The 25,765-nt window shown below is 38.3% G+C and overlaps 2 protein-coding genes across 2 annotated transcripts in view; both read right to left on the reverse strand.

Annotated features, from left to right (window-relative positions):
• myo1g (myosin IG) overlaps positions 1-17,252 on the reverse strand; it is a 66,326-nt gene extending 49,074 nt beyond the window's left edge. Inside the window, exons 1-11 of the mRNA XM_084738815.1 lie at positions 17,025-17,252; positions 10,215-10,423; positions 8,103-8,196; positions 7,033-7,198; positions 5,133-5,186; positions 4,952-5,047; positions 4,708-4,824; positions 3,996-4,202; positions 3,662-3,807; positions 3,443-3,557; positions 2,530-2,700 (exon numbers count right to left, since the gene is read on the reverse strand). Of these exons, the coding sequence (XP_084594941.1) occupies positions 2,530-2,700; positions 3,443-3,557; positions 3,662-3,807; positions 3,996-4,202; positions 4,708-4,824; positions 4,952-5,047; positions 5,133-5,186; positions 7,033-7,198; positions 8,103-8,196; positions 10,215-10,423; positions 17,025-17,119 (1,470 nt within the window). The 5' untranslated portion in view covers positions 17,120-17,252. The remainder of the gene's footprint in view (positions 1-2,529; positions 2,701-3,442; positions 3,558-3,661; positions 3,808-3,995; positions 4,203-4,707; positions 4,825-4,951; positions 5,048-5,132; positions 5,187-7,032; positions 7,199-8,102; positions 8,197-10,214; positions 10,424-17,024) is intronic.
• A 5,602-nt stretch (positions 17,253-22,854) lies between these two features.
• Positions 22,855-25,306, reverse strand: rbm43 (RNA binding motif protein 43). Its single transcript, XM_084738954.1, has one exon. It carries the CDS (start codon positions 25,289-25,291, stop codon positions 24,086-24,088), a length of 1,206 nt encoding a protein of 401 aa, XP_084595080.1. The 5' UTR covers positions 25,292-25,306; the 3' UTR covers positions 22,855-24,085.
• Between the last annotated feature and the right edge of the window lie 459 nt (positions 25,307-25,765).

Below are 25,765 nucleotides of genomic sequence, written 5' to 3' on the forward strand. Positions count from 1 at the left end.
ACTACATTTTGTCTCTTTGAGTCTGTAAATGTCTCCTAAATTTAACAAAAGTTGTCATTAGATAATGCATCATTTCCATATTTAAAACATAACATTTCATAAAACTTATGACACAAAAAATAACTGTCTCAAGTAATAAACTGAGGACGTTTCATGGTCATATCTAGCAGTTAAAGCTCTCAAGAGGTTTTACTCATACTCTGATCCCGAAATATATTCACCATTTATTCCTATCTACAGTAAATTCTGTCTGTTCATGTATTATGCATTGCTGATTTTAAATGACATTTTATTGCCCAAAAACAAGGTTGATTTTTTTTTTTATGGCTGTTGACAGTATTTTCTGATTTATGGAGTGATAAAAACAGATATCCAAAATTCCGTCTGTAAAAACATTTGACTGTTATGACAACAAGTTATGCAAATTAGTGCATATTAAAGTAAAGCAACAACAATTATTTGTTCCCGAAAATTGTTACACCACATAAAATGTGTTATTAATCACCAAGCCAAGTGTGAATGATCATCAAGAATATAAAGTTAGGTTTTCAAATTATAAACAAATGTGTCCAAAAAGCGAGTTAGCGCTGTTGTATGGTGTATTAAATAGGCTGGAATCCTATTTATGGTTTTTCACAATTGCTAAAACAACAAAGCCTTTTCTCTGAGCCAAATTCTCAGTGCCCTAAACCCATTTATCAAATCATTCACTCTTTGGCAAAACTCTAAAGGCATTCTTACTCACTAAAACACAGTTTGCACTGTGATGCACTTGTGTTGCAAAATGTTAAACACAGGTGGCAGGAGCTAAACACAACTCCAACACACCTGTCATCATAACACAACTCAAAGTTGTTTGCACTTTTTTCTAATAATGTCATTAAACCAACTGACTAGAATAGAATCTGGATGTACGAGTAGATCAGTAAATGTTTCTTCCACCATACCCCCCTTTACTCAATGCAACAGAATAGTTTCTCTTAACATGGCGGTGGCAATGGAGTGATAAGTGTAGACTTTTGTCAAGATGTTTTTTTGCAAAAAGTTTACAAAAGCATGCACATCCAAACATGATAAATACTAATAATACTCAACAGAAATACATATCAAAAAAGGAAAAATACATTCCTACATCATGATCCCAAGAACATGTATTCCTTTACCATCATGCAACAGAGAATCATCAAATGGTTATATGTTTTCTTGAAAATGCAAAATGTGGTTATAAGTAAAAAAAACAAAAAATGAAAAACCATGTTTTGCATTTTCTTTTTATGTAGTGTGTAATGCCTGCTCAGTTGTACTCATAAACTGACTGGATGTGTGTAGGTTCTGAAAACACTGTTTGATTTTGAGCACAGATAAAATGCTTTTGAGGTGACTGATTGGTTTTGCCAGAAGAGTCAGAGGTTTTGTGAATGTGGTTTGAAGATTTGGTTTTGTGTTTAGTGTTTTGAGAGAATGGTGGAAGGGTTGTGACACATCCATCATTGGTTGAAGCTCAGGCAGGCTGCAGGAACACTGCAGTAGCACAAGATCAGTGCAATATTGTAATTTGACAAAAACAAGTGAAAATGAGTCCTACACTGTAAATTAAGCTGTTTGTAACTGTCAGTTGTTTGTCAATGTAACGTTAGGCCTGTTACCCTGAAAAGAAAAGTCCACTGCTCTGAAAATACGAACTCTGGAGTTGGAGTTCGGTGACTGCCTGAATCCATTAACATGTCGCTCAAAATTAATTGTTAAAGACAAACTTACTCATTTGGCAAACATATTGTGGTCCCTGTATGATTTACAACAGTAAATATAAGACATATTTTTCCTTTAACTCAAAATTCAAATCAAAATGTACATCTTTCTAAGAAGAAATGCTCAAATATTACATATTTTTGATTGTGTAATCTCATTATTGTTGGTGGTCAATGCCAGCTAGTAAAATACTCGTACAACAACTTCACCAAGTGACACAACAGACAACCCCTAAAACACAATTTGCAGTGGTCATTTTTATCTGAATTCATGACAGCTCAGTGAACATTATCATGCATAAGTCATTTCTCAGGAAATTGCTTCATTAACTAGAACCCATATGTAACAGGTTCCATGGTTTTCTGTCAGCGTGTTTCTTGATTGCCCATAATTAAAAGTGCAAAATAACTTATTCTTGAGATCTTGGGCAATTACAGAAGTGCTTATTAAAATCATTTACTTTGGCATTTATATCCTACAAAAGCAAATGTTATCTCCAGTCTGGGCTGAAAAAAATATTTTCTCATTTGTGTTTTTCAGAGTGAAGTCTGAGGAGGATATGTCAACAACAAAATAACCACTTCCCTCCAAGTAAGGCTTCAGAGATCCCCTTTTAAATTGCAACATCTTTTTCAGTTTCATGTTGACCAGCACCCTAGTAATGTAGGAATGGATCTTCATTACAATTGGCAAATGTACTGCTCATATGATTTACAGATGTTGTGTCGAGTCATATGATAAAAAGAGATGAAGCACGTGATGTTGTGATCTGTTTTTTACCTTGCGGGAGGTGTAGTGGGGGTGCTGGGCCAGTTTGGTGTCCATGCTGTCCAGGCAGACCGTGTCGGTGACTTTACCAACAGTGAGACACGCTTCATCCAGAATAGAGATGATGCCTTTGTGGGGCTGCTCCACCAGGTCCACGATGATCTGGTTGTTGAAGTAATCAATCTGTGTACAAACAGCATGACTTTTAAATTTGAGGGGAATGTAGTGATGTGTCTGAATCATTTGACTGCATGTCAGCTTGTGCTTTTCTGTGTCTTTTTGATGTGTGAGTTTTCATTTAAGTGCCTAATGTTGCCTTTGTGTGTTTCATTTGCATTAAATTTATCTCTAACAAATAACTTTTTTATGGGCAACTTTTTAAAATGAGCATGTTAGCATTTTCTTTCTACGAAACTACACCAACTATATAACCATCAAAATAAAAATACTTTGTATAAATGATCATTGCTGCTAATTTTGCAAATCATATCGCAACTGCAATATCAGTCAATCACAATGGATTTTTTTTTTCCAAAATCGTTCAGCCCACTCACACCAGCAGCAGTGTCTGCCCATTCCAATGACTGAGCTGTAACATTAGCACCAATGAGCTAACTAGCATGGTGATGCGGTGGCGGGTGTAGTTTGGTAGTCAGAAAATAGTTCTTACATCTAACAGCTCATAACAAGGTCTGTGTTGTGATAATGACAAGATAAGAAAAATATGCATCCATTCATTACTATAACTTCAACACGTCCTTATCTGTATGAACATCAGACTATTTCCTGCATAGCTGCTACACTTAAGTTGTAAATCCAGAACAGCTGAGTATCAACTGATCTGCAAATGTGTGTGCTCTTCTGTATGACACAACATCTCTTGCATTATGTGTGCGTGTCAGTGTTGGTGTGTGTGTTTCCTCACATGTTGCCAGGTGATGCCCTCTCTCTGGTATTCGCCTTGTTCCTGTCTGAGGATGAGCTCGATGAAGAGCTGCTGCAGCTTCTCATTGCAGTAGTTGATGCAGAACTGTTCGAAACTGGCCGACAACAGAGGAACAAACACTTGAGCAACACCGTCAACAATGACTCATTTCTTTCCATCTAAATAAAGAAACACAGTGGACAACATGATGACACCAACCTGTTGTTGTCGAAGATCTCAAAGCCGTAGATATCCAGCACGCCAATGACAGTGTTTTTCCCATGAAGCACTGGGTTGTAGTCTTTAACTTCAATGACACTGTTGATGCGGCCTACGATCCAGCCAAAAAGTCTCTCATAAAGAGCCTACAGCAGGGAAATAAGAGAGGGTGATTAAAATAGCGCAAAAACTGTGAAAATGAAGTAAAAGTTACAACACAATTTTTTTATTCAAGGGAAGCTATAAAATGACAAATCATCCTGATATGCTATTTTGTCAAAAGGAAGTAAGTTGTTAATTTTTTAAGTAAACCCATGAAGCAACAACACAACACCTTGGCGAAAGCATCCCGTGCAAAGCAAGCCTCCTGCTCCGTGTGCCCCTTCTCGATGACCTCGCCGCCCCCGGTGGCAACAGTGCGGTATAGCAGGCTCTTACTGACACTCTCGGGATCTGAGTCTGTCAGCTCGGCGATGTGGTTGACAGCTTCGAGGTCTTGGATCTGAACGCTCTCACCGTCACTCTCAAACTGCATGTTACCCTGGTAAAGTTCATTATAGGATGCTTTTAGCATTGGTGATCTGAAGAATAACAGATTACTCCACATTGATGAAAAATCTAAAATACACACAGGAGGTGAAGAAAATACTCTTTGTATTAAAGGAATAGTTCAGGTTATATGTGGGGTTGTATGACGTACTTTTCCATGATCAGTGTTTTACCTACAAATACCGATAAATTAACAGATAAAGACAGCAGTACACCACTCCTGTGCTCTGCAAGTAAAATTAGTGGGGGGGGGGTTCCATAGAAGTCTGGTTGGTTTAGAGATAGTTATAGCTGGCTTTTATAGTAGCTCTTTCCTGTCAGAAGCTGTCTGCCAGCAAGGTAAAGCAGTGAAAATAAATAAATATAACATAAATTTAAACTAATACTGATTCTTTTAAGTGAGCTTCTTTTAAGTCCCTAAAATAAATTCTGCTGTTGAGCCTGTCCACAGCTGTCCAAACTATTTACAATATTTATTAATTCATGTTATAACTTACCAACAGAAGAATGGAGGCCAAAATCTTATAAATTGAGTTGATCTCCTCTTGTGAAAAGCCAATCACTTCCAGAGCATTCATCACTGCTTTGTGGCTTGATCGATCATTGTTGGATGTCTTAATAAAAACAAGGATTTAGAAAAGGTATTAGAAAAGGTCTTCTTGCAATTTCTGCCTAAAAAAGTAATATGAAAACTATAAATTTTTCACATTTCAACAAACAATATGAAGGTGACAAACTCACAGTAATTGCAGCTCCCTCTTTAGTATACATATAAACAGAGGGATCATTCTGTAGATGTAATGTCTGCAGCATCTCATCTGTGCCTCCACGCAGTAACTGTTAAAACACACATCAAACATACAATTAGCTCAGATCCAATATGACTATATCATTGTGTAGGAACTACTAGAGTAAAGTTTACCTGGTAAAATGAATGGAAGTTCCTCTCTCCATCCTGCTGCTGGACCACCCTGGACTTGAACAGGAGAACAGATTATGTTAGTGTGCCAAACATCTATCCACAGACACTCATTCACAATTATTCTGTGATGATTTAAAACATTACACAAATTCAAAGTGTTGTTTGCTGTAACTGCATTGTCTATAATTTTACTTTAGTTTTCCGAAAAATTGCTTTCAATTGCTTTACCATAAGAGAATGCATATTTAGCTACAGAAGAAACTGAATGTATACTGGGATAAATAATATTGGTAGTAATAGTAAAAACCAGTAATAATACTAATACCAGCAGCATTTCTATAGGGGGAGGCAAAGACCAACCAACTGCTCCTAAACATCCGTTGCATGTTTGGATGAATTTTCTGACCTGTCACAAATTTTGGACAGCCATTCTAAGGCTCTTCTCACCTGTGTGAAAAGGCAAACGGGTCTGAAATTGCAATGGCAGCATGGCACGTCATGCGGAAGTAAAATATGGACAGGAGAACATAGCTAGCCTACCTCCCATTTTCTCAAGTCATACTGTCTAGGTCTTCTGAGCCACCTGCAAGTCCACATATGCTGGCACTTTAATTAAGAAGGTTCAGCACACATGATGGCACATATGATCAAGGCGGCACGTTTCTGCCTTGTTAACACAAGCTGTGGCTTTACACTGCAGACAATTTACTGGTACAGTAGGATTTGGTACTAAACAGCATTTCTAAAATCGTATAGCGTACACTCAGCTTAAGTGTGAGAGTTTCTGAGGAAAAACGAGACAAACTAGAAGGGCACTCGATGAGCACAGACCTCTGCCAAGTCCAAATGTCCAATGTCACAATGTTAAGAATAGTAAAAAATAGTTTGCATGATCCCCTTCAGAATTTTATGGGTTTACTGGCTTTATTGGTCCATGCTTCATCCTTCCTCCATGTTTCATGATAATCAGGCCAGTAGTTTTTCTGTAACCCTGCTGACATACAGACAAATGGCACTGAAAAGATAACCTCCTTGGCAGAGGTAATAATAGAGCTCCAAAGAGGTCAAGGCGAGTTTTCTAGTCCAAAAGAAAAGTAAAAGTAACACTCTGACCTGAAGTGCAACATGTCATGTGGCTGCACTGGGGTCATCTGTCTCTTTCATGTGTCAAAGATATATATTTCCCTGGATGGTTGCTGAACTCTGGTGAGAAATTGTACATCTAAAAAGAAAGTCTTTGCTCTTTGATTTTGAGGGACTGACATCATGTATAGACCTGGAGTAAAATGAATCAGATCTCCACTATAGCTGCACTCAAAATGTCTAAAAGTCTAAAAACACCATGCGGTCAAGGATGGACCACCCAGTTTTCTGTAGAAAAAAAGAAAAAGATCACCACTAGATCTTTTTCCAACAGAGTTTAAGTTCAATATTTTTTCTTCAAGACAAACACTCAAACTAATCACCTATCATGTGACTACAGCAGCACCACTTTCACTGCTGATGAGAAACATGACGACTTGGAGACAGTGTGGTTAATTCTGCCCTTTGAAAATGAATCATGGCACCATCATTCACACCGGCTCTGGGTGCCAGACGGTTGTTTAACGGAGCGTATAAATACAGCAGCATCAAGTACCCCCAGGTGAGCCATTTATTAATGTGCAGCAGCTTCACAGACACATCTATTCATGGCTGTTCCCTCACACCTCTTTGTCATCACCTCATGAAACATTCATGTTCAGGAGAGGAGATGTAATTTAAAAACTAAATGAGCAGAACTTTTCTCTACTTTCCTGCCGAGGTAGGCTCACTGTGTCTCAACTAACTCCTTTGTTGTTGTGGTAAGTCTCCTGTCTGCAGCCAAAGCCCCTCCATCACTGCCCACTCCCCCCCTCACCTTCTCCAGCAGGTAGTTGTTGATGTGTCCTCCGGTGGGATCGCCGTTGAAGTTGAAGTTGATGTCCATGTACTTGCCGAAGCGGCTGGAGTTGTCGTTGCGATTTGTCTTGGCATTCCCAAAGGCCTCCAGCACACAGTTCGATTTGAGCAGCACATTCTTCACACTTGATTTATCGCATCATAGAAACATGTGACAAACAGCCATCAGGGAAGTGGAAATGGAGTCAGGAGGACAAGAAATTTAGATGATTTATGGCAGTGTCAAATTCTTATGATACAATTTGTTATTTGTGTTGGATTGAGATGTTTCTGTTTATTTTGCACAATAAAACACAGCAGCAGAAACACAACAACAAAAGAAAATAAGTAAGTTTTCAGGTTTCAGATTTTTTTTAAATCCTTGAGGCTTATACAAGGAAAGCCAACAAAGCCATCTGAATTCACTCTAATGCAGTGGTTTTCAAATTTTCTGTGCATAATGTACATCAAAGGCAAAACCAAAATCTGAAGGCACACCTGTATTCATATTCATGTAAAATAGCCTCAATAACCAACCTAACTAATGGAGATAAAAAGAAGCCTACTAGCCATTAAGAGTGTGAAAACTGGTGTTTACTTTGATATATGGTTTTTAAACAGGGTTTCCAATCGGAATTATCTTAAAATGTCTTAAATACGATTTTGACAGATCTTAAAAATCGATTTACTGTTATACAGTTGGATTTAACTTCAGTCTTGCTTTTTTTTAAAAAAAAGTGTAGGCTATTGAACACACTGTGAGAACTACAAAATGAAACCACTGAACCACTACTGCAAACTGTGTATGTACTTTTTTGTCAGTATGGGCATGTCTTACGTTTAGCTTGTTGAAATCTGCAGAAACCCTGCTTACAGGATTTTTTAGGGTATAGAGTTAGAGTGTGTCTATTAGGAAGTAAGTGCACACAAATTACTAATATAATTCATTCATTCATATTTTTAAATAATTCTGTATTGCCATAATAACATATGGCTGGCACAAAATCCCAAGGTACACTGGGACTTCTATTAACAGAAAGCACGACTTACCTCTCAACCTCTTCCCTCTGGCTTGGGTTTGTTATAGCTGCTATGTACTGCATGATGTATTTACTAGCTTCTGTTTTTCCTGCCCCACTTTCACCTGAAACACAAAACAAATAAAGATTGTTTTTGTTGAACAGATCACTATAGCGGCATATCATTTTTTTTTTTTCTATCTTTACTCTTTTTAGTTCTTGTATGAAGACTGTGAGGGTGGTATCTGAGTTGTGACCACCTAAACCCATTGAACATAAGATAACTTTTTATGGACAACAAAGGCTCTACATTAACCTTTAAAAGTGGCTGCAAGCATCAAGCATCATCCAGAGAAACTTTACCCTTAAAAGGTTATTACTTTACAAAAAGCCACAGCCTACAAATTAAATGGTGACTCAACAAAATATGCAAAGAAAACATTTTTTCCCACACTGCACTGTAATGTTAGCAGTAGCTAGTAATTGACTCTGACAGGTGACGTTCAACATTTAAATTATCATATTTATTTAAATTCTGGCCCACGAATCCGAACGTTAACCCCAGTAAAGTAACAAAACACACATAGGTTAGGCTAAATAACAAAAGACAGATGCCTGTTCGGCAGAAGGTTACCGAAGGTATCAATATCACAGATCAATCGGTTGAAATTTAGCTTACTGTGGATATCAACACCGTTACCAGTAACATTATAGCTGTGTTGCGGGAGTTGCTGTGGCTCCTACATACTGGTCCAAAGTCGAAAGCCAAACAGGTTATTTAGTAAACCTGAAAACATTCATGGCTCCCAGAAGATAACTAGCTACACTTGTCCACTTCAGTTCAGTAATGACAGGATGCACGTTAACCTCAGCTAGCTAATGCTAACTGTAACATTAGCTTAATGCTAACGTAACATTCTGAATGTTAGCATGTTTTAGTTGGTTAACTGTTGAGCGCGTTATCGTACTAAATGTAACCGAAACATTGCTACATGTCGGCATGTAACATTTAGCGTGAAGCTACGTGCTGAGTCAGATGAAGTTCACCGAAGTTGGCTGACTAAAGCTGACAAAATATCGTTTCCAAATCAAAGTAATGAGGTCGTATTTTTCACGTGAGAACTACAAACAGTTACGACTCGAGAACACTGTTGCTAGGCGACCAACTAACCCCACTCACAGACCATTAAAAGGAGAGTTGAAGCTGATGTAGACTGCAGAAAAATGAATTAACTGGCAACATGCTTTGACAACTGATATATTGTAAAATTATAATATACTTGATTTAAACAGCAGTTGACTTTAACCAGGATTTTTAAAAAATCAGGATTACAATTAAGTACATAAAGCAATGTGCTATCATTAATAAAAGATTTTTTTAAAGATGAGTTTTGAAGTGATTATCTTTGGGTTTTTGACTGAACAAGACATCATCTTCACCATCACCTTGGGATCATTAGTCTTATTTTGTGTGAGTTTGATAAATCACAAATGAAGTAAACACAAATGCTCATACAATGTAAAATGGGCAAGCAACCAAAAGAAAAGAAGAAAATAGAAGAAAAGCTAATATTTATAGTTAATTTTTTTTTCCTTTGATAATGATTTTACGCTGTATTCTAATATTTTGTAGACCAAACTATTAATCAACTGATTAAGACAATTAATAATGAAAATAAACGTTAGTTGCAGCTCTGGACTGATGGTTGTTGAGCCAAGTCTTACATTTTAAAGCAGTTCAGATCAAGATGAGATGTGGTAAATAGCCACAATATAGATGATCATCTCTTTTGATTTCTATCACAACATAGCTTTTCATCTGGCGCCACATACAGGCCAAAACATACGATTAACAGAGGTAAGAATCTAAGAGTTACAAAGTTTTCTCACCATTTTTTATTGCATCTCACTGTTACCACACATGTAATGAGAATTAATTCAAAGCAAATATAATGCCCTGAGGAATATCCCACAAACCAGAGAATCAGGAAGTTGTTGTTTACAACTCGGTTTGAATTCAAGGTGTGGGAAATCACTTGTATTGAAAACTGTCCAACAGCCTGAAGCAGTACACAGCAGAGAGTTCACACTCTGCAGGACTGTGACTCATCAGGCTGAGAGGGAGAGTGTGGAAGTGTCAGACCTGATATGACGATGCAGGTATCTTTGGCCCGTCTCTTCATGGCCTTGTAGGCAGCGTCAGACACTGCGTACAGGTGAGGAGGGTTCTCATACAGCTCGCGGCCCCGGTACGCATCAATGTTGTCTTTGCCATAGATGTCCATCTGTCTGTATGGGTTAACAGAGACGACTACTTCTCCGATGTAGGTGTAGATCCGGCCCTTCTCAAACCTGTCCAAACAAAATAAAATCATATATTGATGATGTAGTTCACACACATTCATATAGATATATTTGACCTAAGTATGTACAGTAGAGGTACTATATGTTGGATAGTATATACTTAAGTTTTGGCAGATGTTATTAGTACCCAGCAGCCAGTGTCCAACAATGCAATTTGCACCTGTGGTGGAATAGCCAGTGTGGCTATTTACACTCAGTTCCATATAACTTAGCATGGCAGAGATAAGCACCCAGGTGTATTTGCACCAGGGTGTACATAGCCACATGGCAGAAAAAAAACATGATCATGATCTTTAACATAACCATGTAGTTTTGTTGCCTAAACCTAGCCGAACAGCAACTGATAATAATAATACTAAAAAAAAGATAAAATTATAAGTCAGCTGCATCTCAGAAAATTAAAAGTCAACACTTACTTTTAGTTTTACCGATGACTCAGACCCAAGCTGACTTTGTCACTCTTTAAAGGTAAACTAGAGGGCTGGGTGTAAATAGCTGAATAGCTGCTGTGTGACTATTTCCACTCGGGGATACAAATAGACTCTGTTAAGTATTTAATTTGTTCAATCATTCATTTAAGGGGGGAAAGAGCCATTTGAAACTTGTGATTTACACCACTAGTAAGTATGATGAACTTTTGTTCACCACAGAACTTATTTGGTGCACTAATCCAAAATCCAATGGAAAAATGCCATTATTGGGAACTAGAGTGTTGGTAACCTTTGCGCTGGCCAACAAAAATATGTAATCTTTGCAACACTCTATAAATAACATTGTTGTCTGGTGCCTGAATTTTGTGTTGATATGCTGTAAGGTTGATTCTGTGTTTATTTATATACATAAAAAGTCACCAGTATGGAGGAAATTTAGGGTCTAATAATCAACTTTCCCTGGGGGAAGGAACACCAATATCCCCTGCATAATGCTGGGCCCTGGTATGCAAAGTATGGGCCCTTTGAGGCCCTTAATTTAGAAAAATCTTCACTCTGCCCCTGGTTCTGCACCATTTCCCATGACATGTTCACACCACCCATGAAAAAACCCTCAAGCTAAAAGTCCCAGTCTGATCATGCACCTTCATGACATATGTGTTGCTGACAGGAAGTGACACAAGTGCATGTACACCGAAAGCAGGAAATGAAACTTGTGGTTCAAAGGGCGTCACAGTCTTGTGTAACCTCAGAAGGCTTTTTGAGCTGGGAGGGGTAGAACTGACGTGTTACAAGGGTTGATGGAGCTAAATAAAATACTTCTTTGTTGCATGTACAGTATTATAGTCCATCAGTGTTGTAAGCGAGTTGGTCAGTTGGGTCAACATTTACATCATAACTATTTCAAAGGCTGCTTCAAATACAACTAAGACACACAACCTTAAGACACAACCAGAATATTGTGGTGTTAACTAGATCATTCATGTCATGTGCTTCTTATCAGTCCATAAAGTCATTTCTCATTAAACTTCCAGGACAAAAGTAACCAGGCCACTGTACTTTTTAATTTTGGGAAAGTTTAATACTTTTAACTTGCATAAAGTGAAAATTACTTTGCAGATAAAAATTGCGCGCATGAAATATACCAGCATGAAAAATTAAAAGGCTTAATGATAAAATGTACGAGGCCATTTTTCATAATAAGTTCTTAAACTTTTATATAATTTTGACTTTTTTTTCTAAAACAAGGTAATATTAAATACTTTGTCTAGCAATGGAAACGTTACAAGTAGGGCTGTCACAATATCAGATTTTCACAACACAATTATTTTGGCCTAAAGAATTTCTAACAACAACAACGATATCTATCAAAAAATAATACATAAATAAATAAATAAGGCAGTCTAATTCAGCTTTATTTATTGTCAGTTTTGTCTCTTTTTTGGCAAATAAATTAAACTCCAAATACGAGTGTAGCTAGATAAATAAGTGATACAGGAGCAGAAAGTATGTTTAAGGATTATTTATACGATGTTATCATATGTGCATTGCCTGAAGGCAGGAATATTACAGTGGCACTGGTGCAGCAAATGTCAGGTTTCCTCTGAGTCAGAGTTGAGTTTGCTGCCAAAAAAAATAGAGAAGTTCCCCCCGTCTTTTTCCTAGTAATATACTGACCAATAAAGTCACAGGAGACCATGTGAGGCAAAACTGGATCTGAGCTAGGAGGAACTCAAAGAGCACAGATCTTGTATTGCCTGTAGTGAAAGTTACATTAAATGTCTCATTCTACTTGTTAAACTGATGTCTTGTTAATGAAAATATATTCCATTTTCCAATATAGTCTTGATCTCTGCAGGTTTTCCAATTTAAAGGGATAGTCTGGATTATTTTGAAGTGGGATTGTCAGTGTATTAGCTACAATAGAAGCAGCAGCAGGAGTACTGATGTAGGAAGCCAAGTAAAAGCAGCGGCAAAACGTTTTTTAGCTACCTACAAAAAAGGTCCACCTACAAATATCTGTGCGCTACATTTAGAATTTCCAACGGGAAATATACAGTATAAATATCACTCTTCCCAAAGCCGCCATACTCCTTTGTCAAAAACGGTCATTTTACCTCACACAGCACAGGAGTTGCTCGTCTACCGCTGCCTCCGTTGGTTAGTCTGTTTGTGTTACTGTGTGACTTTGGTTTTTTTAAAAGGTTAGTTCAGATTCACTTAAGTCACACAATAACGCAAACAAACTAACTGATCGAGGCAGCAGTCAGACTTAAACTGATGTTGATTTTTTTTTTTTTTATGTGGCTAAACTACATTTTCTCTCTGGCCCTGTCCACAGCAGTACATTTAGCTTCTTACCCCCTGTCTTGACCATAAGAAGCGTTTTTCACTTGCATGTCTCAAGCAACAGAAACGCTTTAATCTTGATCAGTGTAGCCGTCTGCATCAGCTCTGTGCAGGGTGTGAACGCAACCTGAAGCATTTAAGACTTCAAGGCTATTTTTTCCAACAATACATGTTTAAACATGAGGCTGGTTCCCAGTAAAACACGTATTTCGTTCAAATTTTGTAACCCAGGTGAAGCAGAGTGGGCTCCACAGTCTGAGATGAGCTCACTCTGCTCCACTTTAATCCCACAGACTCCTCCTTCACTTCACCCAGCAGCTGGGAAATAAGACCGAAGAACTTCCTGAACTTCTTCTGCAGTGTTTTCATGGTCAAACTGTTCATTTACTGCCGCTCGACAACTTTACTGCTGAGCTTCAGTCCCTCTGCTCTGATTGCAAACACCTGTCTGCTCTGAGTGCCATCACCATCACTCTCTTTTATCCCTTTTTCTCATCCACACCCACTCTGTGCGCGCGCACACACATACACACTGCAGTGCTTATGCATCATATTGGTGGAAAATACATCAGGAATATTCACACATCTTGAAGGAAAACTGCAGCTTGCACAGAAAGTTTGAAACGTCATGCTATTAAATGCATGATAATATGGAGCCTATATAGACAGACGCTTCAGTGTGGTGTGAACACTGTCGTCATGCAAGCATGATGCAGACATGACGTTTGCAATTTAGACAAGGGGTTACACCGCTGCTCCTGCTGCTTCTCCAAACCATTGATTAGTACCTTATATAACCCCACTTCAAAAAATCCAAATTGTCCCTTTAAACTAAAAGTCCCTTCATAAGTTTTAAAGAAAACTATAAAACAAATGTAACAACAGAAACACAAACACATAAGTCTGACAAACGCCTGAACTCACAGTTCAAGACATGAAAAAGTAAAGCAGATCACTAAAGCAGACACATTTCAGCACAAAGTTTACAACCTGCTTTTGCTCTGCCACCAGACAAGTCTGATCAGGCTGTGTGATGAAACTCTACATACATCATTAGCCAAGAAGTGATGACAGACACACGCTAACTATGTGAAATATGTTAATTTGGAGCCATCTGTTGTGCAACCGAGAAAGCGTGAGTTGTTTTCTCTGAATCCAGAGCTTATTTGATATTGTTTGACATTTTGGCGCCTCTGCTGATCCTTAGATGACTGGAAACGGTGTGATTTCTCACAGTTTGAACCGAGGACATGATGCCCCTGCGAAAGGGGATGAGGAAGTGAGAAAATGAAGACAGAAAAACACTGTCTGGACTCAGAGACAAGGGCAAAAAAATTCCATAGCATTACACACCTAAAGAGTAGAAAGGTCACAGAACAAGACAAAACATGTTACAATTACATATTAAGTTAGACAGGTTTGGTGAGACTAGCTGTTTTATTGGTAACATGGCCTCATTTGGCTCGCACGACAGCCTGTGTTTAGTGTGGTGATTATCAAATTAACCACAACCTTATATCTGAACCCCGAGGCTGAACAGGAAATGCAAGGTATACACAATTCACAACTATCTATTTTTCTCTTTATGTTTCAGCTTTAGTAGCCTCTTACTTCAGAAAAGTCCTCAAAATAGTGTCAACTTGGTGATTTATTATTGTATTGCAACAGTTTTGTAAGTGTGTGAATGTCAGTGACAACCAGGGTCTGGAGGGTGACTTTAAAAATGTACAAATACTAATTAATTGTTTAAAAACAATGTATTCAGTAACCTAATCCAAGTATCACAATATAAAAGTAATCTAACTTGATTACTTTCCATTACTTTTGGAATACCTCTAATGTTAGCAATTTGTCTGTGTAGCCAATGTTAGCGGTTCTTCTGTGCCGTGAAAGTTGGCTGTTGATCTATGTAGCTATCAGTTGGTCTGTCTGGCTAAAGTTAGTGATTTTTCTGTGTAGCTAACATTAGCAGTTGACCTGTGTAGCTAAAGTTGGCAGTTGGTCTGTGTAGCTATTGGTAGGTGCATGTAGCTAATGTTATCACTTGGTCTGTGTAGCTAAAGTTAGCGATTTTTCTGTGTAGCTAACGTTAGCAGTTGACCTTTGTGGCTAAAATTGGCAGTTGGTCTGTGTAGCTAACCTTCGTGGTTGTTCTGTGTAGGTAACGTTAGCGGTTGATCTGTGTAGCTATAGTTGACAATTCATTTGTGTGGGTATCGGCTGGTTTCTGTAGCTAACGTTAGCAGTTAGTCTGTGTAACAAAAGTTGGCAGTTGGTCTGCGCAGTTATCAGTTAGTCTGTGTAGCTAACGTTAGCGCTTGATCTTAGTAACTAAGGTTAGCGGTTGTAAATGTTTCTTTAAATTAGATATTGAGACAAGGTAAAGGCAAAATATTCACCTAGTGCATATCGTTCTTTATTTTAAAATGTATTATAAAATTGTAATTCTGCTAATGATCCTCATTTTTACTAAGTGTAACTGTAATCTGATTACATCTTATTTTTTGTAACTGTAATAAAATACCTTTTTTTGCATTATTATTACGTAATCTGGATAGATGTAATCCATTACTCTGCAAGCCTGGAGACAGTGTTAGGATATAGACCTTAATCTTACCTATTTCACTCTACTTTTAATATACACTGAAAAAAAATCATTTGGGAATTTAGTGGAATCACCTAAGCTTTTCTCATAAACTTAATGCAAATATAGAAATTTTATTCATTCAAGTTAATCAAACTTAGAATTTCAATCATTTGAGCTTTTAAACATGTATTCTTCTAAATTTCTTTTGTATTGAAATGATGAGTTGAATGAATGTACTGTATTGTGAATTCAATCAACTCATTAAATTAAGTTTCTAAAGAAACATGATCAATATCACTGACTTTTCACACTGAGAAAGCTGTAAAAGGAAATAAAATTAGTTTATAATGTATGTCAGTGTAACTGAAGAGCTGTTGGTTTAACTTAATATCTTAAGTTTATTGAAAATATTTTTCTAAAGTACAACTGAATTAATATCAAGTTAATTTGACTAGAATAGTTTGTTTGGAATGATTGCACAATTGCCTCAACTTGTTTTCTCAAATTCAGTCAACTAAAAAACTAAAAGTACTCTTAAGTACAACTGATTTAATATCAAGTTCATTTCATTTGTTTTGAATCATTACAAATTTACTTTTCAAATTCAATCAACTTAAAATTTAAAGGCAGTTTACTATCTTAAATCTATTGAACATGTTTTCTCAACTACAACTGAGGTAAAATTAAGTTTATTTGACTGGAGAACTTTGCATTGAATCATTACAAAATGACCTCTTGTCTTTTCAAATTCAGTCAACTTCAGTCAACTTTTAGGCAGCCCAGACACTAACTTTTTTAAGATAAAATGTGAAAAAAAATTGTTTTTACAGTGTAGTGACAATAAAAATAACCCTCAAGCTTATATTTGAACCACAAGGGTGGGCAGGAAAAGCAAGGTGAAAAGACTCATGCTTGTTTCTTTATTTTTCTGTTTTTAGTGTTTCACCTTTATGGCCACTTACTTGACAAAAGTTGTCAAAATAGTGTCAACATGGTGGTTTTTCCAACAGTTTTGAAAGTATGTGAATATCAGAGGCAGTTTAATCTTATTTTACACTCATTTTAACATATTTTATAGCTGATGAAACAAAGACTTTAAGAAACATGTTGTTGCCCTTCATATCAGGTATGGCTGAAACGTTACCCGTTGCATCTCTGACACCCGGCTGCTTCCACCCTCCTCCCCTCCCTTCCTCCTCTCTAACAGTATCTTAGGCCTTACCTCAGCCTCAGATTCTCCATAAACTGCTCCATCGTCACCTCATCCAGGAGCACAAAGTCTGACTTCCCAAACTCCAGGCCCTCCAGCTCCGCCATCCCTGTTTGTGTTGGCCAAACACACTACAAAAAAAAAACAAAAGACGTACGAGACGCAGAGGAAGAGAAAGCAGCTCAAGAAAGAAGAAAGAGAAGTATGGTGGTGTTGTACGCGGCCCGGTAGTGTAGGCAGTCTGCTGTGGGCGTGGCGTGCTTTTGGTGGATTTAGGGTGTGCTTTGTCAACTCACATCGAGCTGTGGTCTACAAGCTGCAGCACGTCATCCTGTCAGTCAGCCCATGCCCTCATGCAGATCTATATAAATAGCAGGAGGCTATCTTTAAAAGCTCATACCACTTCTGCATCCTCATCCGTCACGCTCTTCCTGCCACAAGGCCTCTGTCACTTAACAGATCGCAGCTCTCTCTACAAAGCTTTACGTTCTTGCTTTTGGACCTTGTTTTTTGTGTGTATTTTGTGTATCTGTTCTTCCCAGAGACAGGAACCCACATCTGACATTCTGCCAGACAAGAGCAGTTAACCTTGCAAATTTGAGGGTAGAAAATGGCCTTTATCTGCTGGGAAGGATCATGGCATTTCCTTTCTTAACTTGGCATTGGCAGCGCAACGTGTCCCTCGGGGTTTTGTCTAAAGCAGAGGTTCCCATCTCACAGCAGAGCCAAGCTGCAACTTGAGAAAGTCAGTTTTTTTTTTTTTTGGATGCTGGAGGGTTGAGCAGCGCTGTTTGTCGTGTGAGGCAAATGTTACGTGTGTAGGTGTGTGTGTGACTAAAGTTCAGTGAGTGTACGGGAAGGCAGTTGATTTCTAAATCTGCTTTCACAGCATTTGACCTTTTCCTTGAAATTGGGAATCATTTTCAAGAATTTTCAAGGTGGTTTATCACTTTTTCCACCTGAGACATTCATTCATTTTGGGTCCCTGAGACATGACACACTGTCTGGAGTAGGAAAAAAGAAACATAATATTACTACTTATTAAGCAGTCACAAGTGAAAAAAAAAGATTGGGAACCACTGGTGTGAAGGTTATGGCTGCCACAACTAGTTGGTTTCTCTTGAGCAAACTGTTGCTATGGCAGCCGCGACTGGAACAGTTCTATAGCAGCTGAAGTTAGCTTTTTTTGTTTTTTTGTTTTCAAGGGAAGAATCAGTACGAGCGCCTCCCTCTTGTGGAATTTACTACCTCTGATCTGGAAATTATATGAAAAGGTCAGAGTTCACGATTTGTGAAGTTTTTGCTGACATTTCTGGAAAAGAAATGTCACTTTATCAATTTAATCAGCTGTATTGGCCTGACGTTTTAGATCAAACGTGTTCACTGCCAAAAGTCATATTATACATGATACAGACATCGTAATATACAGTAAACAGTAAATGTTAATAATAAAATAAACCTGACATTTAATGTTTCTTGCTTTGTGACGTGCAAAGAAACATCTTCTGCTAGTTCTACCATAATGCTAATTTCTCAGGGATTAAATGATTTGTTTTTTGTGAGGGTAAGAAAGCCAGGGACTTTCCTGTTGAATTTTGGCAAGAAATTCTCTCTCTTTTTTTTTTGTATTTGGGGCAAGTTATGAGAAAATGGGTTTCTGTTTCAACTTCCTGTTCCACAGTGCACACAAATTTATTTTGTTCTTTCGAGCCATTCTGTGCAACTTATGATCACTGAGTCTATATTTTGTTGGGGTATGTCGTTCATCAGTTATGAAATGTATGAGAAAAGTTGATAATTCCCTATAATAATAATCTTTTCATTACGTCTTTGCATTCCCTGCATTATGTTACTTTCTCTCTAACTTGCTAAATTTTTTAGCTCCTGAGTTCCATTTGGTTTTAAGTCGAACATTCCATTGCTATAGCAACCACGACTGGTACAGTTCTGCAGCAACCCAAAGAAACTCCAACACATTTTTGTTTAATTTGTCAATTTTGTCAGAGCTGTGACCAAGTAAATATTGACAGGCATCTTTGATCTTCTCCCCAGATACCCTCGCTGATATCTGCAGGTACTCTTGTTGTTCTGAGTGGTTTGTAATTGTTTATTTGTCAGTTCATGATCAAGCTACCCATTACAGGCTTTTAGCTCAGGTGTCTGAGGCAACTGTTTTGCTTGTACAACATTAAGAGGCTGCTGGCCTCCATTACTCTTGTGGTGAAAGCTTTCTTAGCCTTGGACTAACAGCTCCCTTAGTATGGGGCTAAATGCAATGTGGAAAAACCTCATTACGTGTAGGTTTACCTGATTATTTTACTTGGACAGTTGAAAGAAAAGGAAAACCTACTGTTATTCCAACGTGGGAGTTTTTCACACGTCATTCCAGAGTAGCTACAACCACCGTTAGCTTTGTAGTCACACATAATTTAAATAGCTGAAATTACCAGTGTGTAGGATTTAGTGGCATCTAGCAGTGAGCGTGCAGATTACAAATAACTTGTCTCCCCCTCAGAGCGTGTAGGAGAACCTACGATGGCAACGAAGCGTGCACAAAACACACGGAAGGCCGTTTCTAGAGTCAGTGTTGGGCTACTGAAACATGGCGGTGCAACATGGTGGCCTCCATGGAAATACAACAATTCTTATTTTCAGGTGATTTTACACTAATGAAAACATACTTTCTGCCATATTCTGCCAATAAATTCCTACAACATTAAATTTGTGTTCTTGTTCACATTTTGTATTCACAGTCTCACAGTAAATGCCTCGCTCTGTCTTCAGCCTCAATGGAAACTATATTAATCTTTAGTTAAAGGTTGTAAATAGGAGGAGAATTAATATGAAAAATAATGAATGACAAAGAGGAAAATCCCCCCATGTGTCATGTGTTGTCAGTGCTACTGCAGACCAAAACTTACCCACTAAACATTTTCTGTCACATCCTCCTAATTTGCCTAATTTTTTAAAAGAGTTATGTTGGGATAGAAAACAAAAAAACATGCTCGAAGCCTTATTTATCCTTGAATCATCAAGCAAATTTAATCCCATGAATTAACTCCAAATGAATGAATATGAACAAAGCGATTTGAATGTTCAGAGTGATTCATGATTTCCACCTCTGTGTGTGACTTTTCAGCGTTTTGTGATGGTCAAGATGCACTAAAGTGATGAGCTTTTATCCCTCGTCATCATCAGCTCGCCAACATGTTTCAGCAGTTTTGTTTATCTTTCAGGCCGAGTGACACGGCTCAGGTCGTGACTCAGATGGGTTGTTTTTTTCCATGATGAGCAGAATCTGCGCCTCCATTGTGTTGCATGAATGAGCCAGTGATAATGACAAGTAGCTTCAGGCTCTATGTTTGAATACAAGAAGGTACTTTCAGAGCGCTGGACTCCTGTCACTCCTTTAATTTAAAATTTAAAGGTTTGATTCACCAAAATTACAAAAAACACTTGTGTTTACCTACTTGTACTTGTGCTTTTATTTGACCAGGTTCTGTAATTGAAGTGAGAGGAATTTTATTTCTGCTGTTCAAAGCACTGGAAGAAGACATTACTGAGGGAGACTCAACTTGCTGCCTGTGAGATAAATTTAAGGTGCTGTGTGGCCCTCTCACCATTTTTAATTCATGGAAATTGATTGACTCACACTTCCCAGGAAGGGGGTCCAGCCCACCAGCTCCCATGTAACCTCTGCTTACAGTGACACTTGATTTCTGCGTATAGCTGACCTGCATGTGGCTGCTGTGGTCGGATTACGGGGAGTGAGGACAGCAAACGCAGAGAGGTGGAAAATGAAAACAGACATTGTCATTGTGTCCACTGTGTTTTATTTGCCAAATGATACTGTATGACTGTATGCAAAGTTGCTCATGTCAGGCGCCATCACAAGTCAAAACATACTGGCTTCAGTGTTTTGTCAGTCCACAACTTCTAGTCAAGATTACAGTTTGCAATTTGGGTGAAATAAGCCTTTAATTTAGTCAGTCAACCCTCTAAGCAGACTGCGAAGTTTCCTGCATTAAATGTTGTAATGGTGCAAAATCTCAAATCTAAATTATTTATTGTCTGACTTTTTGTCCATCAGATTTCAAGTTACCCTGGCAACAGACAAAACAAACAGGGGGAAACCACGGCACTGAGCTCAGTAGAGAGATTTCTCATCAGACTGATGAGTGTTTTAGAAATGCATCTGAGTCATACATACAGCCATCAGTGCAGCCCTGTTTGAATGGTCTCTTTATTTCATTCATGATACAAGAACTGTTTTGAAAATTAGGACTAAAGGGACTTTACCATCAGACTCACACCTTTGTTTGTCAGAAGTAAAAGAAAAAACACCTACCCAACTGCCGAGTCTGTTTCTTAACAGCCTGCTCTTTTGATGCTCAATCTAAAGCTTGTTTTATACTGTAATGGCCACAGTGTCCAGTCAAACCCTTCCTGTAACTAAACATCCCTGTTAGATCCTCATCAGCCATAAGTACTTCCTCTCTTAGCATGACTTCAGTTCACTGTCTGACGATGTTTCACTTCCTGCTCATGTGTCCTCTCACATGTGTTCCTGCCTCCATCTAAATCAATGTTTCTCAAATCAGGGTACACGAACCCCTAGGAGTACTTTGGAGTACTGCAGAGGGTACGCTCTAATAAGTATACTCTAATAAATTAAATACAAAGGTAAATGTAAGTTCCATAAACCATATTTTATACTATTTCATCCACCTAGTACTATTTTATTTTATTTATTCTGTCTTACAGTTTCTCAGAGAAGCCAGTTTCAATACTGAATGACAAAAATCTAGAGAATGGATTTGTGGTTGAAATGTAGTAGCGACACAGCTAAAAATAACAAACAAAATACCAACAAAATACCATCAGTATCAGGAAGATTTTGTTTTACCTAAACGAGCTGCAGCCCTCTGAAGGCATTTTGCTTATTTTGCTGGGAAATATTAGCCAAAAGTTGCACAAAGCCAGCGCACGTCCAACATCTCAGTCCCAAACATCAAGGTCATGTTGGTAAAGACAAAACTTTCTGACTTCAGATTATCCCAAGAAACAATACGAAAAGTCTCAACATTTACTGTGCAATCAGCTGGCAATCATGAAATACAAAGATGTCAGTCAAATAAGTGACAGAACAAGTTGACAGTTTTCATTGTATTATGTTATAATACAAAATCTGACATCAGAAGAATATTGTATCAATCAAAAGTAGTGCATTTCACCATCAAACATCAACATTCAGCAATCTGAATGATCTGATCTAAAATTTACACTTCAACAATAATCATTTAAAAAAAATGATTAAAGACTGAATACTGTAAAACAGAGCCAAACTGATATATTTGAAAGACTATCAGCAAATATTAAATTGCTAGTTAGTACAGAAATGTCAGACATGTTTGTAGTAAAGGTCTTCACAGGTTCAACATTTTACTCTTGATCCATAACAGACCTGCGGAAAACCTTCCTGAACTTGACATGCATACATAAACTTTCAGAGAGTAAATATTTGCCGCTTTTCCTTGTATAATTTAAATAAACTTGTATTTAGGTTTTGGACTATTAGTTACATGAAACAAAACACTTAATGACATAACAAAAGATTCTACCAAATGTGCATTTTTAACTTTTTTCTGATATGAAATTATTTAGAAAATAATCAGCTGATTAATAGATTGAGAAAATATACATTAGTTGCAGCCCTAATAATGTTGTATATGTTTCCAAGACTAATTTATAATGAGTCCTGTTTTCAACTCCTGCATTAATAATAAAACATTCTGTAGCCAAGAGGGTGATGGACAGGCGAAACAGAAAAGATACGATTTAAAAGTTAAAAATACTTAATAGTAATAATAAGTAGTTTTTGAGGAGAACGCTTTGTACTGTTTTACTTAAGTATTTTTTTTCTACACCAGGGGTTTTACTTGTAGTTCAGTAATATTTTGGTAAAGTTACACTACCTCAGTCTGAGTACAGATTTCCAGTTCCAGTATCTTCAAGTTTGCTTATGTAATGTAACGTTACATATCTGGACAAGAGGCAGCAAGACAGTTAACATTACACTGCAAACTATCAAGCAGCAAAGTTAGTTAGCAGCTGAATGCTAACATTAGCTGTTGTCTCACAGTAGCTAATGGGCTATCAATTATGTTGTTTTAGCTTAAAATACGTCCCTCCAGATTTTCACTAACCATAGTCTTTTCAGTTGCCAATCAATCACAAAGGAGTGAAATAACAATTTGTCCTCATTTATTTGACTTTTCTACCTGAAACACAGCCACGCGACATTTGAGCTTCCCACCCTGAGTTTGACATCAGAGGTAAATGTTTAAATGAAAGTGTACAAGATGTACGTCAGTAGTTCAGAATTTAATTTTCGCCTTTCCTGCCGTATCATGTAACGCTAGCCAGGAAGCGGTCGAATGCTAGTGTTAGCTGTTAGCTGATAGGATGTCAGATACGTTGTTTTAGCTTGAAATATGGGACATTGTCCCTCCAGATTTTCACAATACATTATCTTTTCAGTTGCTGATAAATCAGGAAGTGGAGAAATGATGATGATTTGTAAATTTGATAATGATTTTCTACATTTAAACAACTTGCAACCTGAAATACAGCAGCGTGACATTTGAGCTTCCCACTCTGAGTGCGAAGTAGCCACCATGTGAACCTCAACTTTAACAAACAATATAATATTTTAATCAATAAGATTTAAAAGTGCTGGTGCACAGATTTTGTTTCCCTGTGTCCAGTCTTTATTTTAAGCTAACTAGCTGCCAACGGTAGCAACATATTTACTTTACTAACACGTGTGATATCAATCTCTCTTCTAACTCTCAGCAAGCGAAAGCCAATAACTTTAATTCCCAAAACATCACACACTTCTTTTAAATCCACTATCAATCAGGCTCCCTTATTCAACACCGTTTACCTGCATATTCAAACCTGTTACACAATAAGACCATTAACAGGTATTTAGACACAATACAGTTGAAAAAGACAAAAAAGAGAAAAGTTTCAGTGCTTTCTGTCTACCTTCATGAACATAAACTCACAGCTCATCTTCTCCAATTTTTAAACTTTTGCTTTATGTCTTTTATACCTGTAATTGTTAGTAAAGGTGGAAGGACTTTCTTGGGTGATTGAGATGACGGTTTGTTTTCCATGTCTTGCTTGTAGCCATTAGTCCTTTGTGCTTGGGTTTTTTGGCGGGACTCAGAGTGGCTTCTTCTGCTAAGAGAGTCAAAATGAGAAGCAACTCCACGCTTGGGTTCCGGTTTATCATCCTGGTATTTTGATGGAGAGTAACCCGCAGCCCCCATGGGTGATTGATTCACAAAGGCGCCGCTGTCTCCTTTTGTGGTTTTTCGCCCCATTGGTGGCAGAGAGCTTCCCCTTGCCCTGGAGTTTCGGTCAAAAGTGCGCCCTGTACGTCCTGACTGTTCAACCGGCCTCCCCAGCAGCCTCTGCTTTAACTCGTAGCTCTCACCAGACGGTCCTATCAGGTGAACTCGGTCATTCTTCCGACACACAAGCACTAAATTATGAATGTCTCTGCTTTTCTGAATTCTCTCTAACAGAGCTCTGCCGTTACGGTCCAAGTCACTCAGAGCAACTTCTTGTGTGCGTAGTGATTTGCTGAGGTCATTCAGGAGACTCTGTAGTTTACCAGCAGCTATCTTTGCGCTCTTCCCCTGTATGGTGATGCTGCAGCTATCGCCAACCGGTTGTCCTAGCATGACAACATTATGACTGTGAAGAATGGCATCAGTCTCTTTTTTCCGGAGCCGGTTTGCATACTCAAACACATCTGCATCAACGACAAAGGTCTCTCTCCCAGGCCTGAATGATCCACGTTGGTCTGGTCTTGGAGAAAAAGAAGCGCCGTACTCTGGAGAGGTTGGACGGTTGTTATAAGGACCCGACACCCAAGATGGGGAGGTGGCGGGTGAAGATGGAGAAGCGTGAGAAGACTTGTTTCTGCGAAGGCTTCTGTTACCATCGTTGTCAGTGTAGTTTTTGGGAATGGCTCCGGAGGAAACATTGGGAACCGGCGAGAATGAAGATGGCGTCTTGGGTTGCAAGTCAAGCAGCGGCTCCAAAGAGGCCTTCGCAGCCTTAAGTTGAAAAAATGTTCCCTTGACGCGCACCCGGTTGCTGCTCGCATCTGTCAGCTCAAGGCCATGTGACCTGAGGATTTCTCTCACCTGTTTCCCACTGGGGAAATTATTCAAATGTATCGTCGCCTCCGCAGGAAAATCCATCTGAGAATAAGAGGTGGAGAAAAACACCAACAGAATGACTCATGAGGAACTTGCAGACAATGCTGAATAGGTAAATAATTAATCCAAGAGTACCGAGCTGCAGACATAATGGCGGACCTCTGCAAGAGCATTCAAAAGAGGTTTTTATTTTTTTGACTGTTCGGCCCTAGTCCCGCCCTACAGTGCTTTGACTTGCTAGTTCTTGCACTGAGCTGGGTGAGAAGTGAGAGGTAAACAGCCTGCAGAGCCAGACTCTGTGCACTCTTTTGACACGGCGGATTAAGGATTTAATTCGACCAAACCAGAGCTGGTGATTGTTGGAGGAGTGGACAGACTAACAAAGATGATTTCGGTTTGAATGAAGTGCGTTTTATGAGGAGTGAGTGAGCCATTAAAAATAACTATAGAAATACCCAGTCTTCTCCCAGGTCAAATAGAGGCATCGGCATTAAATTAAACTCACTATATTAGCCA

This window comes from Lutjanus erythropterus, chromosome 16 (genome assembly GCF_056507025.1).
Source record: "Lutjanus erythropterus isolate fLutEry1 chromosome 16, fLutEry1.hap2, whole genome shotgun sequence".
NCBI classification, from domain to species: Eukaryota; Metazoa; Chordata; class Actinopteri; order Lutjaniformes; family Lutjanidae; genus Lutjanus; species Lutjanus erythropterus.